Raw genomic sequence first — 19,681 nt, forward strand, 5'->3', positions numbered from 1 at the left:
ATTGAGGTTTAAATGTTTACACTATTAGCGTTATACAGTAACATTGTTGAGCCACCTCTCCTCTGCTTCCGAGGAGGGGCAGTCACGACAGGATAATCAATAATTGATCAAACAGTACTCATGCAACTGCATTGACACACTGTAATCCCTCCACCTTACACATAACAAACTTGGGTCAATTCTTACTCCAATCTGTCCTATTTAATAGCCACGTAACTTGGATAAGCGTGTTTATTGGCGCTAGTGGGTCTAACTCTGATAGTACTTGTTGACTGTGCTGAGAGTAGGGGAGGACCGTGTTTATTTCAGGGCTTGTGTGTGGCTCAGTGGTGAGCATTATTTGCCTGTAGCTGGTGCATGTGTGCATTCCACGCCGGACCCCTGTTATTTCCTATGTTGGCTTCAGTGAGGGGGGTGGGGGGTGGGTTCCATCTCTGACATGTGTTGTGCTCCTGGTTTGGTTGCTCAATGTGGTACTCCAAGGGTGGCTGGTGGTTCCTTGCCCACCCATCCTCCCTGTCTGTGTCATGGCGGCCTTTCATCGTTTTTGGCAGCTAGTTGGGTGATCAGTGTTTCCCAAGTTTCCTCCCCCATGTGGTTTTGTCCCGCGCGTGCCAGTTTACCAAGCACCAGGGCCTCCGTCCTGGTCCAGCACAGCGTAAGGGAGTGCCAGGCCTTCCATTTCATTGCCATTAGCCTTTTGTATAGCACGAATGCTAGGTCTGCAAATTTATGTAAGTGTCGATGTTTCTTTTCTCTGGCTCTCAGTCCTAGCAGGCAAGATTTGGAGTCTGCTGCAAGTGACAGGCCTGTTATTTCCGCTACCTCTTCTGTCAAGCCCCTCCATTCCCTGTGTATGTGGGCGCACTCCCATACCATGTGGTAGAAATGCGCTCCTGAGGCGCCGCACCGCGGGCAGTTCGATGTCGACCCAGGGAACATGCGGCATATCTTGGCTGGGGATAGGTATGTTTGGTGCGCATAATTGAATTGTGTGTAGCGAAACCTGGAGTTTCTGGACACCCCCCTTATGTGATAAAGGGCTTTCAGCCACTCCTCTTGCGGGATCTGGTCAGTGAGGACTGCGTTCCACCTGACCCTTGGCCTCTCTTGGTTGATCTCGGAGGGCTTGCTCAAAGTTTTATACAGTTTCGACACTATTTTTGTTTGGTTATCGTACTGCAACATATGGTGAATTGCAGGAGAGCACTTAGGTTCCGCGTCCCCAGAGTCCCACGTCTTTTGTATCAGGTGGGTGATTGTATGATAAGATAGAAATTGTCCAGGGTTCACTGGGTTAAGGCCTGAATAGCTTCAAATGTCAGTTTCCCGTCTTCAAAGCAATCCCCCACCGACGCTATCCCGGCCTCTGTCCAGATCTTGAGCGTATGTGAACCCACCATATCAACGCAGCCTGGGATCGATTCTAGTGCTAAGAGTGGTGAGTATGGGAGTGTTTTGTGATCTTTTTGTCTGTATCTTTGCCAGCATAGTTGCGCTACCTCTGTAAGCGGATTGCCGGAGGTCCCCCTTGGTGTCTTATTCATTAACCATGTGGTCAGCGGGGCCCCTTCCAGCTGCGCTAGAAGCCATTTGGACTCCGCCGGTGTAGGCCTGTGCAACCAGTTCAAAATCCATTGTAGTTGTGCAGCTGCATAATACAGTTCGAAGTTAGGGGCTCCCAGTCCGCCCGCAACAAGCGGGCATTGCAGGGTGGCGAGTGCAACCCTTGTCCTACCGCTTCCCCATATCAGTTGCAGTAATACTGTGTTCAGGCCTTTGAAGAAGCTCCTGGGGACCCAGATAGGCAAAGCCGCAAAGTAGTATAATAACCTAGGCAGCAGCAGAATATTTGCCACCGCTACCCTGCCCAGGGGTGACAGTGGGAGTTTAGTCCAGAAACTCAGTGACCCCTTCATGGAGTTCAGTGCCCTCCGTAGGTTCCCATCTCTGAGGTCTTCTTTTTTATGAAATATATGTACTCCCAAGTATTTGAATGTGTCGAAGCACCATTTCAGACGGCCAGCCGTGGCATTCTCTTGTCTTGCCAGGGACCATTTAGTTAATGGAAATATACATGATTTGTCCCAGTTTACGACCAACCCCCGATATTTCCCCGAATTTAGTTAGCAGAGATATTACCGAGGGGATCGTCTCAGGCCCTTTTCGCACGTATATTAACGCATCATCTGCATACAGCGATATGCCGCGATGCAGACCGCTCCTGACTACCCCCCAGTTCTTCTGCGCAGCCTGTATTCGAGTGGCCAGCGGCTCCATTGCCATGGCAAACAGAAGGGGGGACAGTGGACAACCCTGTCTTGTGCCCCTTGTGATTGGGAAGCTATCTGATATGACCCCCGCCTGTTTTCACCCTGGCATGTGGTTTGGTGTACAGTGTTTGCACCCACTGTATAAAATTCGGCCCTATTCCCATGCATTGCATTGTGGCAAACAGGAAGTCCCACTCCAGAGTGTCAAATGCCTTCTCGATGTCAAGCGATAGTACCACCTCGTCATGAGCCTCAGGGGGGGTGTCCCCCAGTACTCCCAGGAGTCTGCAGATATTTAAGAAGGTGTTGCGCTTTGGGATGAAGCCGTTTTGGTCTTCATGTATCACAGTATGCATTAGCGGGACGAGCCTGTTAGCGAGGATCTTGCCTAATATTTTACAGTCTAGGTTTAGGAGTGATAACGGTCTGCAGGATTTAACATCGGTGGGGTCACGTCCCTCCTTAGGGAGAACCACCACCATAGCCTCTCTCAGTGTGGGTGGTAGAATTTTGCTGCCCCATGCCTCTTCAAACACCCTTTTCAAGTGTGTTTTCAGGTGCGGCAAGCATGTGAAGTAGTATTCTATTGGGAGTCCATCTGTGCCTGGGGCTTTATTCCTGGGCATCTGCGACACTGCTCTATCTATTTCCTCCATTGTGAGTGGGGCATCTAGTTGCTGCCTGTCTGCTAACGATATTTGTGTCATTGGAGAGTCCTCCAAGAAGGACCTCAGTTGCTGAAGAGTGCACGCAGTACGTTTGGTGTATAACATAGTGTAGTACTCCCCAAAAGCCCCATTAATTTCGTTCTGCATGGTGAGCATTTTACCTGCGTGCCCTTTTATGGACCCAATCGGAGTGTGATGCCGGTTGTCGCGGAGAAGCCACGCTAGTATCCTGCCAGACCTGTCTCCTTCTGCGTGTAGTCGCATTAAGCGGTATTTATGATCGTGTTTTCGGAGGCGGTCGTCTGCTTCATTGTATTTTGTACGTGCCTCTTTCAGTGTTGAATAGGGAACCGCTTTATTTGCCACTGCTTTTTCCAATACTCCCATTTCCTTCTCTAATTTATTTATTTCCGAGTACAGCGCGCATCTAACTCCCCAGCTAGTTGAGATGTAGTACCCTCTTACTACGACCTTATGTGCCTCCCATTCCAGTGCTCTGGAAGTGGTTGATTCCTTGTTTATTTCCCAGTATTGTTTCACCTCTACATTCAATCCCTCTCTAAACGCTTGGTCCTGTAGGGCCTCCCCCTGCATCCGCCATGTGGGGATCTGCGAGCGTCTCCTGCCCCAGTTCAGCATTATTTTTAGTGGGGAATGATCGGACAATGTTTTGGCCAAGTATTCTGCCTTATTTATCAGGGCGCAAATATCCTGGGTCCCCCACATGGTGTCTATTCTTGTGTATACCTTATATGGTATGGAGTAGAATGAATATTCTCTCCGTTGGGGGTGTTTCATGCGCCATAAATCAAATATTCTCACTTCCGCTGCCCATTCAAGTAGGGGGCTTCTGACCGTTTTATTTAGGTTTGTTTTTGAAGGCCTGGTGGACCTATCTAACTCTATGTTTGGAATGCTGTTGAAGTCGCCTCCCCATATGGCTGGGGATTCGGGGTTATCCAATAAAGCTGGGGTGAGAGTGCCCAGGAATTCGGCTGTAGCACTGTTAGGGGCATAAACTCCAACTATTGTTAACTGTCTGCCATCGAGGGCCCCCTCTAGTGCCACGTATCTGCCCCCTTTGTCAATTGTCTGGTGTGTTATAACAAAGGGAACCCCGCTTGCTATCCAGATCAGCACTCCCCTGGCGTATGCCGAATATGTAGTACCCACCAGTTGACCACCCCATCTTCCGCGCAGCGCACAAAGGTCAGCTTCCAGACAGTGTGTCTCCTGCAGGATGGCTATATGCATGCCCTGTCTTTTAAGGCGGTTGTGTACCCAGTTCCTTTTGCTTGTAGCCCCCAACCCTCTTACATTCCACGTGATTATATCATATTGGTGTGTGGATGGGCTTGCACTTAGCGACATTTTACATTATGTATGGTTGCCTCCCCTCCCTCCAGCCCATCCATATCCGCACGGGTCCCCTCCTGCTCAGTCACTTGCCCAACGGTGTGTCTGCGCTAGCAATATTTCCTGTGTCTTGTATTGACCTTTTGAAATCAGCATAACTACTGACCCCGCTGCACACCCACCATTCACAATCAATGTAAAACTTTTAACTAATAACAAATTACTAATCTCACACTCGAACAACAAACTTCGAACTCCTGTGGGGCGGCCATATTAACAACCAGATGTGGCCTGTGTATGTGGCCCACACCCATCCGCAGCCGTTGGCTGCCTGTACTACTGCCCCCCCCTGCCGCCCCCCCAACCGCTGAGACCAAACAATACCGTCCATGATACAGTCTAGGCCGTTCAGGGCCCGCGGCAGCATTAGCCAACTCGTGGATAGGCGTGGATTCGGCACGGGCACCTCGACCAGGTTGTTACCCTCTGCAGCTGGGGGTGGTGGGGGGGGAAGGAAATGGGGGTGGAGGGGAGAGGGGGGGAGAGAGAAAGGGCGGGGAAGGGGTTCCTAGAGAGAGGAATAAGGATGGAGAAGAGGGGGGGAGAGAAGAGCGGGAGGCCGTCCGAGTTTACAGTTTGTCCGCCGCTCGGGGGAGTGAGCTTCAGCCCCGCTGGCGATTCTGCAAGACCGGATGTCGAGCTGAGCGAATCAGAGTCCGGGCTGTCCGCCGGGATCTCCCTCAATGCCGCATAAGTATTCTGCGTGTGCAGTGGAGTGGCCTTCAATACTCTTGCCCTTTCCTCAGCCGCCTGCACCTCTGTGGGCTGGCCTCTTGGCCTCCTTTTGGAACACTTTCGCAGTGGGGCAGTCAGCCATTCCTCTCTATCCTCCGTTCCGGACTGGGGTCGCACCAGGCGTGGACGCGTTCGTCCGTTGTGACTCGTAGCTTAGCAGGGAATAGCAGTGCATATTTGATGTTGTGCTCTCGGAGGCGTTGTTTGACCCTCACGAATGAGTTGCGCTGTTTTTGTACTTCCTGTGTGAAGTCTGGGTAAGCGCTGATTTCTGAGTCTTCATGTCTGAATGGGCCTCTGCTGCGGAATAGCTGCAGAATTAGATTGCGGTCCCTGTAGTTTAAAAATCTCGCTATCAGGGGTCTCGGTGTCTGGCCCGGGGTCGGGGGTCTCCCTGGTATCCTATGTACTCTTTCTACCGAGAAGAATTTCGACGGAGACCCATTCAGCACTTCCTTGATCAGCTATTGCTCCAGGATTATTTCTATGCTCTGCTCTGCTAATTTTTCAGGAAATCCTATGAAGCGCACGTTGTTTCTCCGTGATCTGCCTTCCGCCTCTTCGGCACGGCGCCAGAGTGCTTTTACCTCTGCATCCAGTCGCTGTATTTGTTTTTGGTTGGCCAAAACCGAGGGGTTCATTTCCTTTATCACCGCCTTCGCCGACTTTACCCTTTCCGGTAGGTTGCAGTGGTCCACTTGTAGCAGATTTAGATCTTGTGACACTGAATCGATCCTGTTCTCCAGAGAAGCTTTAGTGTCCATAATTGCTTGCAGTACTTTTTCAAACTGGGTTGAATGGGTTTGCAGGGTGGATTCCAGAGCTTGCAGGGTTGGGGCTATCTGCTGATTCCCCTGTTGACTGCCCCTGTGTGTGCCGGTCCTGTTTTTTCGTGGATTTGTTTCTAGCGGCCATGATGGGTGGCTGGCAAGCAGCTCGCCGTGAGCGGGGTCGGATATTTGTGCAACTGCTATTTAGTGCAGGGTTCCGGCGTGGCCTTTGTAATCAGCTGGGCGGTCCTCCCCCGTGATACTGCCCGCTAGGTCCTCCACTCACGTCAAGTGGGGGGGGCGGCCAGTGGCTCCCGCTCCAGGTAGTTCGGCGACTCCCCTCGCCCGCCGCTCACACGAGGCAGAGGGGGGGGCCCCCCGTCCAGTCCCCCCGGGGGTTGGGCTCCGTTTGCTCCCCCTCTTTCAGGCACTGCGACCTAGCCTATTGCTCCGTCCTTTTGTCGGATGCCCCTCTCCTCTTCCAGTTGGTCGCTGCTGGTTGCTCACAGGAGATTGAGCGTTCCGTGCTCCACTGGGTCCTGAGCTTGGCATCTGTTGATGGCCCTCCGGAGTGCCCCCTCAGTTCCACCAGTCGCAGTCAATCCAGTCTCTGTGGGGGAGGGGCGGCCCTCGCGCAGAGCGGCGCTCGCTCCTTTCCACTTGTTTAGTGGGGAGGGAGGGGGGGTCGCCACCCTCTCACCCTCTCTCCCCGCTCCGGCCCGGGCCGCGCCTGGGGGGGGGGCGCCCCGCCTCTGTGTTAGCGGCCCCCCGGTCTTACGGCTCCGTGACGGGTGCGGTCGTGGCCGCCCACCCCTCCCCGCCCGCCGTCACTCACAGCCGCGGCGATTGTGGCAGCCCCGAGGCCCCAGGGGGGCACCGGGTGCCCAAACAGACTCCTGCCTCCTCCGCGCCCCACTCGGCGGCCCGGGCGGACGCCCTCAGGATGTTTTATAGAAGGCACGGGCCGGAGCTCCGAAACTAAGCTCCTGTCCCGGCCGCCATCTTGGCTCCTCCACCTGTCACCTCAATAACAATTGCAGCATTAGTGGCAGAGAGATGGAACCCATCCGAACTCACAAAGCTGCCAAATCCAAAAAATGGCAAAAACCCTTTTGGGAGTCATTGCATCAATACCTTTTCTTACATTACCTTCAGAAGTCTCTACTTGCAGGGGACATTACTTTGTAGTTAATTACAAGTAAGTCTTTTAAAATAAATTAATGTTTTTAATCTCCTTCATCGCTGTCTTTATCATCACTTTCATCTCCATTAGCTACATCTTCCAATGCCAGCCTACCTTTAGGTACAGGGGCATTGCAGGACCTGGTTTTGGATCTTCTTCCCAGTATGAGGCAAGATCAAGAAATGCTGATTCCACTCTGTTCCCTTTAAGGTGGTGAAAAGCCATAATATACATTCTTCTGTGATATACAGATCAGTATGGGATCAACAAGCTTTTGGATAGTGCTGCCAACACTCCCCTCCAAAATGTTGTGATTTCTGGCACTTCAACACATTTTGAATGAATGCAGACTGAATGTAATTGCATCTATGGCATGCGGACGGTGGCCCTGGATATACTGTATTGATCTTTCCAGATGTTAAATGTTCCCTGTGTAAGAAATTTGAGCTGATATATTTAAATCTGGCATTGTGTGACACTTTGTGAGGTAAGCCAGACCACAGTTTTATGCACTTTCATTAATTCCCTCTCCAGGTCAGTCTCACAGTTATCCCTAAGACTAGCCAAAAAAAAAATCCTTCTGTTTCAGACCTGCTATGTAGAGCTGGCAAATCAGCCTCATGCCATTGCTGTAGTGTAAAATGTTTGTACCGGTGCTTGTGTTTGGAGCTGGGCATCTGTAATCTTCCAGAGCTTACATATGGAGTTGGCCATTCTTTCAAATGTTGTTCTCTCTGGTGTCCGTTGGCTTCCATAAGCATTTCAGATGTGGCAAAGGTGCCCCCTTTAAAAAGATTATCAAGCTCCTCTTTGATACATCTTTCATTTAGATACTTTTTGTACAACAGCTACTCTGCTGCAGTATGTAGAAGAGTAGGACTCTTTGTTAGTAATATTCAGTAAACTCTCTCGATTTGGAGTGAATTCTTCACTGTTTCAGGTCTATTGCCCAGATAGCCACCAGACCATCTATTTTAATTGGGCAGCCGAATAATACAGTTCCAAATCAGACCCTGTAGTACCCCCTGCCCCCAGCTCTCTAACCGCTGACTCTGTTGTGGTTTTTTATTTACTCAAGGACAACTTGCTTATTCTCATGGTCTAAAGTAGGCTACCCAGTAGTATATCTATTTAGATAAAGAGACTTGGAACCCTATTAATATGTTGGCGGAGAGGGAACTCTGTCAAAACTACGTTCCCTCCCCGCCAACATAATGGTCCACTCGCCTAATTTAAATGAGGGCTAACCATAGTATGACCAATGCAAGGACTAGGCCATCTCTGCCATGGTAACCCCCTCCAACGGCCCTTACTTATTGGGCTGTTGGAGATTTGACTGAATGTCTCCCCCCATAATTTAAGATGGTCAGACATACACCCGTTTTTCAATGCCCATCACTGCCAAGAAAACCCTGGCAGTAAGGGGCACTGAAAAGTGCTCAACATCCTTCTTGCTATGGGAGGAAGCATTTTTTTTATCTGCAAAATAAAATCTTTCTTTGGGATTTTCTTTTTGGAAAATAAAAATTGTAGATCTTTCTTTGGGATTTTCTTTTTGGAAAATAAAAATTGTAAGTATCACATACGACTCTGTCACTGAGGTTTCTGTCAGTGCTGAAAATGTCCGCTGGGACAGCAGACATTTCCAAATTTGCCAGTTGACACTTCCATTAGGGCGACTGAATAACTTACTCTGTCGCCCTGGTGGAGGATTGGCCGACTTCCAAATATTAAATTAGGCCATTAGCCTAGTTGAGACCCAGTCCAGACATCTCTGTAAAACAGGGCAAATAAATTCAGGTCACCTCTTGCATCTCTAATAAATAGCATATCATTAGCATATAACAACGCTGCCTCTTGAATCGCTGTCTAGCTGGAAGTGATTCCGTATGCAGAGCGAACAGGAAGGGGGACTGCAGGATGAAATTTGTTTGCTTGTAGTTCTTACCTTAATGGTCTTGCATAGTAGAGTGATATCTATTTTCTTATGTTCCTTCCTCTTACAAATGCTTTTTATTTTAATCCTGAGTATTGAAAGCCTTTACTAGATTTAGGTTAAAAAGCTGAGTGAGGCCAGTGAGACGGGGCCTCCTCAGTTACCCAAGAAACCCTCTTATGTTATGCAAGGATCATTGAGGGCAACTAAAGAAGGAGTCTTGTAGCCAGTATTTTGCTCATTTTTATATTCTGTATTCAGATTAGGTAACAGTCTGTAGGATGCCATGTCTATAGGATCACATAGTGGCTTCAGCATGGCATCAAGGCCTTGCTGGTAGTTGTTAGCACCAAGTATAATGCCTATAGGGCTGCAGACGTAGTATGAAACTCCATTGGCAGTCTATTTGAGCTCAGCATCTTCCTCACTGACGATTCTAGAAGGCTCTCCATTATTTCCTTAATTGCAGTCACATCTTTCATTTTTTCCACAAGATCCCAGGAGAACAAATCAATCCAAGAACGTGAGTTAACTTTCAGTGACATTAGAAGCACCATGTTTTCACGACTGTTCAGCCACGTTAATGGCCTGCTTGCTTTTTCACCATTGTGTCCTTGTCACATAGCCATTACTCATTTTAGGTATCATGTTTTCCTTCACCCTTTTAGAGAGGTTTGGTATCCATAGTGTTACATTTGGCTTTACATACTAATCCATAGGGAGTCTTTAAAACACCCTCCTTCCATATACATTGCATCTCCACCATTCAGCACTTCAGATTGTAGACTGCTCAGAACAGCTGCATCTGTGACATAGCACGATCGCTTTAAGGCTTCACCAATGGTAGACAAACGCAACACACATAATGTTAAAATAACATAAGAATGCTTTCTGTAAATAAAACGATGTACATTTTTTTCATCAGTTGGCATTTTTTGGGCAGTTGGTATTTTTTTATGTAAAGCAAGGAATAAAAGCTGTCTGGTTCTCTGTATGTTCATTTGGGTGAGGTATAGATGTGTGTTTGTGGCATTTGCACTTGAAATTCTGATAATCAATAAGAGATGCCAGGAATAGTAGTTAACTTTGGAACCCATGATTAATACAAGGCATTAAATGGAAGAAGGCTGTTGCTTGGTTGGGCTCCAAAATGTGAGTCCTACACAGGCCTGATGCTGCACATAGTGTATGTAGTATATGAACACCTTCAGCCATCTGGTCATCACTTGCGATTACTGAGGATAATCTTAGCAGGATTCTGAGGTTAACAGGGTTAAAGGCGTCAGGAAACCCCAGCATGCCAGAACATCTGCATCTTCCATGTCAATATTATGGAGGTGGTCTTCCCTGTACAGGGTTGTGCAGATTATGCAATTTCCCTTGACTGAGGACACTTTAGAGGTCATGAATGGTATTGTTGGATTTGAGTTAGGCATTTTATGTTACAGACAATACCTCCTCAATGATTTTGTCTAAAGATTAGTTGTTTTAGGCAATGTGGCATACCCTGTGCTCAAGGAAAGGTGATTTAAATAGGAGGTGGCTGGCTAACAAGCTGTTAGTAGGCCTAGCCCTGTAGGAGTGATAATGAACTATTAAGTAACTTATAGGACTTCTGCGCCATTTTCACATGTTTGTGAAGGTTGGCCTTGTTTTATGTTTCTTTGATTCCCTTTTGAGGCTAGAGAAAATCTTAAAAGGCTTGTGTAGTGGTTATGGATGTATAAGGCAATAACCACTCTTATTGAATCTATAATGATGGCATGGAGTCTGAGAATTTGTGGATGTTTTTGTATAGTTTTTAAGAGGTTCAGAGCTCCTTTTTATAAAGCAATATGTACAAATATTTCTTAAAATGGCTGCTGTAGGGAAGCATTATTGTATTTATGTTTTCTGATTCTCCTTGTTCACATTTTACAGTCCAACATCATTGGCTGGTTGCGCAAAGCACTGGAGACTGACAAAAAGGACTGGCTGAAGAATGCAGACCCAGAAGCTGACCAGGATGGCTATTATCAGACCACTCTTCCAGCTATTGTGTTTCAGGTGCGGCAGCATTTTGTTTAAGTTGTTTCATTTTTACCTTTACAATATGAACATGTAATGGATCAGATGGGCTTAAAGTCCAGTTGACTGGGATTTCCATAGCAGTAGGTACCTTTTGGTCACTGTGATTCTTGAAGCATTGATATGCTATAATTTGTCTGTAGTGGGAAAGAAGGTGCACATGTCTGACAAGATGGTTTGTAATACAGATGTATTCATTACAATGTGGCAGTGTTATTTAAAAAGGTCATAAAACAAAATGTGTCACTTTAGTCTTCTGGTCTTTTTCTAGGGTTTATTACAGCCCCTCCCCCATACCCTCTCAACAGAGATTAAGAAGGACAGGATTTTACTGTCAAGTACTGTATGCATACAGACAAAAAGGTGTGAAGAAAGCAATAAAAGGTGGGCGAGTGAGAGGTCAGTAGCTCAGTTTTAGGATAAACTCACTAAGTACACCCCACATATACCAACAAAGATGGTTATATGGTGCTCTCCCACAGTGTTTCTCCCTGTCAGTGTCCACCCTCCTGTCCCCTTTTGGAGTAGCCACACAGCCAGTACTTACTAAAGCCATGACTCACTGACTTGTGGCTGGCTATGATTCAGTGAGAAGCCTATCATGTCACAGATCACTAGCACAATATCTGACAGATAAGGATTCTCTGGCATTGGATCTTTCATAGATTCACTTGCTTGAATGCATTCCCCGTTGTCAAAGTGGGATCATTTGTAACTTTGAAATAGCAATATAAAGCACTGGCGACAATGATAGTTGTAGGCAGTACTTAATTTATTTGCACAGTCACCTCATTATATATGGCCCAAACTTCAGCCAGTGAGGTGTAAGTGCTCTGTGACTCACCCCTGCCAGAGGAGTTCACACTTTAGATTTCTACTGGCTACAGAAGACAAATCTAAGAGAAGGTTGTTGAAGCCTTTTGATTACTGTGGCAAAATGAGTGTTGAGAGAAGACCCCCACAGGCGATGAATATTCTGCATCTATCCTGACCCAAGACTGTAAAATTGACAGAACCTTTTCTACTAAAACCCTTAATGATCATGAGGAAAGATTGCTTAGGTGGCTTTGGAAAACCCAGACATCTGAGCACCTTTCTTCAGGGTACGAGTGTGAGACTAGCTCTTCTAACTTTGTGAGGCAAGCAGAGAAAAGAAAACCTAATCCCAGAGACCTGTAAACCTAAAACCTCCCCTCAAGAAAAGTGAGAGGAAAAAAGTCACAAAAATGTGAGTAAATAATCATCTGATACTTCTCCAGGAAACAAGGGCAAGAAAAGACACTCCATAACTTTAGTAGTTCCAACATCATTCCCTATAGTAAAAAAGGGAAAGATAATCCCTCCAATGACAGACCTACTGACATTGAAAAGTCAGTTGATGATCTTGTTACTGAACCACATCTGGGCCTCCATGTCAACAACAGCAAATTTGACAAAAACCTGAGAAGGTGGCGGATTCATCCTCTGTGGAATCGTCGAGGCGTCGTCGATGACTGAAGCGACACCACCAACAACGTCCTTGTCAATGCCGCTGATACCTTTTAATGATATTGCCAATGATGATCCTGTCGACAGCCCGACCTGCAACAACCCCATGTCATTGGCAGCGTAAGCTAGCACTCCATTATGTCAAGAGCATATGTCTCCAAGCAAAGTACCACCTCATCCTCTAGCAACATTACGGGACACAGAAGCAGAGGAAGATTATTTGGATCCAGATGATCACTGTGGCACTGCAAATACTCCTGGACAGATCTATATAAAGTGCCAGGAGACAAAAGAAGAGCAGGAATATTCACCACATCACCAACCACCACCACCAAAATCATACAGTTCACATTTTTCTCCCTAACATTGGGAAGAATGACAGAACTGTGACCGTCATTATGGCCCATATGAGATGGCATATGAAATAATCAGGAGACCCATGATGCATGTGGATCTAATCGCTGACCTCATGATAAAGGACTTTAATACACAGTTCCCAACCACTTCTCAGTAGACAGTATCAACTGTTCCTCAACAAACACCTAGATCTCCATCACCTGCACCGTAAAGAGTGACCACCTCAGATCCACAACTTGTTCAACAGTTCCTGATGTTCTTCAATCACCTATCCAGGTAGACAACTCTGATGATGGTCAGTATACAGATGTAGAAGAACGATTGCCTCCGCCCAGTCAGCCTAAAAGCGGTAAGTGGGATGAGTATGTTTTGCCAGTAACAAAACCACCAACACCACTGGTGGGTACCCCATTCACTGGTCAACAAAACAGCAAAAAGATTTAACCTTCCAGTAGTGGTACAGGAAACTGACTGTTTCCTGTATGACTTCAATGAACCAGCAAAGAGGTCAGTCAAATCATTTCCATTGGTGGGTCATATTTGACAGGAATGCAAGACAATTATGCAGACCCCAGCTACTGTAACTGTGGTAATACTTTTGATAGACAAGAAATATAAGATCCCTGAGAGTTTGTCGGTGTGCCTTTTCCGTCACCATAAAGGTTAATCAGTTATTATGCAGGCCATTCACAGAAGAACCCGAAACCTGATGGCACCTTATAAAGCTTCACCACATTGAGAAGGCTGCTGAATGGGCGTGACAGGGAAAAGATTCTTCTCTATGGCAGCACTGACTATGAGAGTGGCCAGTGCCATGGCGATTGTGGGAAGGTGTGACTGGCAGAGTTGATCCACTAAAGCTCCATATTTAGATCTCCTGCCAGAAGACAAACAAAAAGAGGTTAAGTCTATCAGCCATGCTACTCGATTCAACTATGGATATCTCTAATCTAAGATTCAGTCAACTAAATTAAATCACTCAACGGTGTTGGTCCAAACAGACAACACCACCACCATTTTCTGCCTATTGAAACAAGGGGGAACACGCTCCCAGATCCTGTCAACAGAAGGCCATAAACTATTGCTTTGGGCGTTTTACTACGGAGTCCCACTTGAAGCTGAACATGTTCCGGGTATCAGCAATGACCAGGCAGGATTTCTCAGCTGAACATTACAAGACTCGTGAGTGGGAGCTGAAAGACATCGTACTAAATCAAATATTTCACCACTGTTGTAAATCAGATTTAGATTTCTTTGCAACGGACCACAGCATAAAATGCTGCTTTTTAGCAAGTAGGCACCCACAAACAAGTTTATGGTTGAGTGCTCTTTTGATGTTTTCCTACCCCTTTCCACCAATTCCCATGATACCCAAGGCAATAGCAAAAATGGGCAACTTCTCCAAGGCGTTCACAGTAGGCCCCTTTCTGTTTCAAGGTTCCAACAAGCCACAGCAACTTTTCAGTCCATTTCAGGGTCTGAAACGGAGCCTGTTTTTAATTGAACTGCCCTGTTCCTTCCACTTCCAGAGCACTTCTCTTAGAAGGAAAACAAAACAAAAGGCAGACATTACTGCTGACTCATCTGGCAGGCAGCACACGTCATACATCTCTCCTGGATCTTAATGCCAGTAGATGCCTAGTCACTGTCAGCTTGTAGGTCGATGTAGAAACCCTGTTACAGTTAATGAGCATGATTGTTTGTAAGTAACAATCTTAACTAAGGGGAGTCATGGAAGAATTCCTTTCCAGCTGGACCATAACTTGCTTTGTTCACTTCCTCCTGGTTATCTGTTTACTTTCCCCCTGGCACTCTGAAGTGGTCATGGTGACATGTGGAGCTAAGTACAACTTTGTACAAGTAAACGAAAAACGTGTGGAATTATAAAAAGACTGCTTAGTGTTTACCTTTCTTTGGAACCAACCATCTGGTGCTCATTGCTAAATGTTTCACTTTTCTCATCATAGTTTGCTTTCGTTGGGCATCTGTGCCTTTTTTTATAGGTTGCCAACTTAATTTTCGTTTGTTTGTTGTACAGATTAAAGTTTGTCCCACTAATTCAAAAAACTGTAGTGTGGTATGTCAATGAAAATAAAATACATTTCATCAATATCTGTTTACCTTTGCATCGTCTCTTAAAGAGGAGAGATGTGACAATTGTTGCTATTGTCAACAGAAGCCATTACTATTACCTGAAATGTTTTTTTAACACATTTTCTATTGATTTTTAACATGTGTCGGTCTCATAACTATTATATGAACTTATAACTCTCAAGCAGGCGATATACAGCAAATTGCACACGTCTGGCCGGCATCATAGGTTTGGGAGTGCAAATCCATATTCTGCTTCCCATTTTGAGCGAAGTCAAAAACATATGATAAGAGTACATACAATACGGTTGTCCTGAAGCCAATTATTGATGTTAATTATACAATACTAAACATTTTCCCTCCCCCTTCTTAACTCGACATCTTCTTCCCAGTGTGATTGTATTGTGGCTTTGAGTGCCAAGGCCCCGTCGTCTTGTAGTGTACCAGCCAGTCATTGAATAGGACTTATATACCCTAAGTGGTTTAATACTTTCCTCCTTGCCATATTTATCAACACGCTGAATATGCAGTCACTAATGATGGAAGAAGCTGGCTTTCAGCGAACTTCAAAGAATGAACTCTAGGCAGATAGATAGTTGATGTTTTTAAATAGCAGGAACACTGGAAGCAGTCAGTGTGGCACTTATCTTGCAATTTCCTATCCACATTAATTATAAGAATCTCCACCCAAGGAGTGAGCCAACGTTGGTTACAAAACAGCAGAAAATTAAAAATGCATGAAGAAAGAAGACCAAGAACTTGTTAAATTGGGGACAGGAGAAAGTGCAGGTATAAATTCGGATTTGAAAGGGAGAGAATAAGATACTTGTGCGACTTTTCCATTTTCTTCAAAATGAAAATCTGCAATAAACATGATGTGGCTTGCAGGTATTTTGCAGGAACAAATGGAACAAATTGCTAATTAATTTCTGAAAAATAGTTCTGCTGAACCTTGTAAAGCCTGTAGTGAAGAACACTGTTGGACAGTAAGAGAAAATCCAAGGATTTTTCAAGTCATTTAGAGAGGCTGTGGGAGCTGTATTAGCAAACCTATACTGTTGCTTACCAGCAATAAGTGGTTCTTGAAGTAAGTTAAAGGCTCTCAGTACTAGTGGAAGCAGTGAGGCACATCAGACTGTTAGTAGTAGAGAAATTAGCAAGTAGTTGTAGAAAGCATTGGAGGACCCCCTTTACTACGTGGTATAATCTTTATTAAAATGTTTGATTCTTCTACTTCTACCTGGTAAGCTAAAATTACCTGGTAAGAGGTTTGTGAAACATTTCTCTTGTTCCATGTTACAATAATATCATTATCAGGTAAGTGCCAAAATAATAAGAGCAGCAATAATAAATGGCTCAAATTTACCAGTATACCTCCTCATACTCTCTTAAATCTCCTTCAAGTAAAACTTTGTTTAGTCCTGTTCTTATTGTGCTGAATTGGGGATTGGAGGGGGCTTGTGCCCATCTTTGGAATTCATTGAAAATAGAAAGAGTGAAAATTACCAGAAAAGGTTGTCACCTTGCTAAGCGTTTAGTTACTGATTGTATTTTTGTAATGTTCTGAATGCTTAGTTCTATGAACCCTTTATCTCACTCAGATACATTAAAATAAATATCTGGAACTGAAGTTAATCTCCTTTTTTGTTGTAGTATTATATTAGTTAAACCATTATGCCATTACCTTGCATTTGTTGTTCCTGTATATTTTTGCAACAGCTAGACAAGAGTTTGACACTCTGAAAAACAAAAAAAACCTATATATATATAGATATAGATATATATATATATATATATGTAATAATGTAGGTAGTTAGTTATAGTTAGGACCTAGTTTCTATAGAAAGAGCTTTTTTTTTTTGGTTGCCTCTACCTTTGGCGCCGCTTGACGAATCTTCAAAAGAATTTCCCCAAAAATTTGACAGTGACGTGAGCTGCTGTCTCCAAAGGTTCAGGTGATCTGTCAAGTGGAGGCTGAGGTAAAGGGGGAGTGAAATTTTTAGCATTTCCAATGTTAATTTCCATAGGAAAAATTGAACAGCGATAGCGCCAAAACCACTAGACGAAATTACACCAAATGTTGCAGAACGGTAGCTCTTGGTCCAGAAGCAGCCCTTTTTGTTATTTGGTGTAAATCTGTTCTGTAGTTCTTGAGAAATTGAAGAAGAAAAAAATATATGTATATATATATATAGATATATGTGTGTGAAGGATTTGCAACCCCTTGCTATCTCCTGCTGAGATCTGATTGGCTGCCAACACTTGTGACCCAGAAAAGTTGACAGCCATCTTGAGACTCAGCTTGAGCCGGGTCCCAGTAAAAAAAAAAAAAAAAAAAAGGGATAGACACCTTGACCCCTTAGCTCTGGTGGTTGCGTCTCAGGGGAACCCCACACCGAGCAAAAAAGCATTTTCAAAAAAATGTTTTTGCTGTGAAATCGTGATATTTTCAGCAAAAAAAGTAAAAGGAAAAAAAAACAGAAGCTTGGGTTCTAGTAATTTTATTTTTTATAAGCCCCCGGGTGGGCCAGGTTGCGGGGCTGGGCAGGGTTGGGGGGGAACATTTATCATTTGAAATGGGGTGGGGAGGGTTATGTAATCCCCCCTCTCGCCCCCCAAAAAAGTCCCCACAGACCACCACCTCCCCGGGTCATAATGCATAATTGTATTGCCGAGTCACAGCGGGACCTGTCAAACAGAGATGAAAGTTTTATTCAGCAACCACGGAGCTGCTGTTAAAAGAAGCTCCTTGTTTGCTGAAGCAATGGGACTGTGGGGGAGGCCTTGAGGCTTACCTCGTCGTCCCAGATAGCCTGTAAAGGGCAACTTATAACTTATTAAAAAAAAATAAAAAAACACCTAGGGACTGCTGGGGAGCCCGTGAGGGCTCCGCCGCAGTTCCAGATAGCCCATAAAGGGCTAAAAAACAAAAAGGTTGGCAAAAAAAGAACAGCTCATTGTGAAGCTCACAGACCTTCAAATTGAGGGTTCAAGTCCAGCCAAATTCCTTTCCATATTTAAAAAAACAACATTTTTAAGTACAAATTAGGGTCAAATCCAAGGTGATTTTACTTTTTTTAAATTAAAAATTAATTTTTCTTTTAAAATTGTTCAGAAAAAGCTCATTCTAAGTATTTCATACATCAAAGCCTAAAAACGCCTCTTATCTCTCTCCCTCTTTCTTTCTCTCTCTATTTCAATCTCTTTCCCCCACTCACACACCCACTCAGACACTCATGCCCCTACTCAACGGCCCACTGAGCCCCTTGTGCACCCACTCACACACCCAATCAGACAGTTAGGCACCCAATCACAGACCCACTCAGTTAGGCACCCACTCACAGACCCACTGACACTCTCATATACCTACTCACACACCAGCGCACACACTGACGCACCCACTAAAATATTGATGACCGCACTCTCACACCCAGATGGACACTCTCACAGCCATTCTCACCCCCAGATACACCCTCTCACACCTATTCTGACACCCAAAGCGGCCAATCAAACTTCTCACGGCCAAAGGGTTGTGCACAGCATGGGGTTGGGTGGTTAGTGGGGTTGGCCGCATGGACTGGCTGCAAGCCAGCCCTTGCAGGCAACCCCTGGTGTGCATGGGCATAGGCTGTGCATGGTACAAGGTTGGGTGCTTATGGGAGTTAGCCTCCGGGCCTGGCCCCAGGCCATGCGCGGCTGCAGTTGGATTAACGTGTAGTGATGGAAACTACTATACTTTAAAAAACAATAGAAATTCACTGAAAAAACAAAGGTTAGAAGGGCGTTATAGTTGGGAAATAGAATTAAAACATGTAGACATCCACTTAAAAACAAAGTTTACAGTGGCATTATAGTTAGGCTCACATTTTAAACGTACAAAATCATAGAAAATCACCAGTTATAGTTAGTTACCTCAAGTAACTATAATTTGTATCCTAAAGTAATTATAACTCGTGCCCTTACCATGCACTGCTAATTACCATACAAATTATGGAACTCATGACATCTTTGATAACATAATTGATAATATCAATGTAATATTTGCAGTACGAAAGTTTCGCAAAATAATTGTGCATGATGGGTGCGCGAGTTATAGTTACCTTAGGGCATGAGTTATAGTTACTTGAGGTAACTTTTAACTGGTGAATATCTATGGTTTTCTTTGTTTAAAATGTGAGCCTAACTAAAGTCCCTGTAACCTTTGTTTTTTTTAAGTGAAAAACAAAATTATATATATATGTTCGATGGCATGTGTAGCTGCAGATACACATGCTGTGCATATCCCGCCATCTAGTGTTGGACTCTGAGTGTTACAAGTTGTTTTTCTTCGAAGAAGTCTTTTCGAGTCACGAGATCGAGGGACTCCTCCCATTTCGGCTCCATTGCGCATGGGCGTCGACTCCATCTTAGATTGTTTTCTTTCCGCCATCGGGTTCGGACGTGTTCCTCTTCGCTCCGTGTTTCGGTTCGGAAAGTTAGTTAAATCTCGGAAAATTAGACGGTATTATTGGCGTTCGGTATCAGGTTAGTTAACGCAGATCGACACCGAATTAAGAAGAGCTCCGGTAGCCCTTCGGGCTTCTATTCCCCGGTGGGACCTGGTCGGCCCGACCGCGTGCGTCTTCAAGGCTAATGGAACGGACCCCATTCCGCTTCTGCCCCGAATGCCACAACAAGTATCCTTACACAGATCAACA

At 45.2% G+C, this 19,681-nt stretch overlaps 1 protein-coding gene across 1 annotated transcript in view; it reads left to right on the plus strand.

Moving 5' to 3' along the window:
• EXOC3 (exocyst complex component 3) overlaps positions 1 to 19,681 on the plus strand; it is a 334,614-nt gene that overhangs the window by 77,465 nt on the left and 237,468 nt on the right. The window contains exon 6 of the mRNA XM_069219462.1: positions 10,902 to 11,027. Coding sequence (XP_069075563.1) covers positions 10,902 to 11,027 — 126 coding nt within the window. The remainder of the gene's footprint in view (positions 1 to 10,901; positions 11,028 to 19,681) is intronic.

The sequence above is a fragment of the Pleurodeles waltl genome, chromosome 2_2 (genome assembly GCF_031143425.1).
Source record: "Pleurodeles waltl isolate 20211129_DDA chromosome 2_2, aPleWal1.hap1.20221129, whole genome shotgun sequence".
In the NCBI taxonomy this organism is placed as follows: domain Eukaryota; kingdom Metazoa; phylum Chordata; class Amphibia; order Caudata; family Salamandridae; genus Pleurodeles; species Pleurodeles waltl.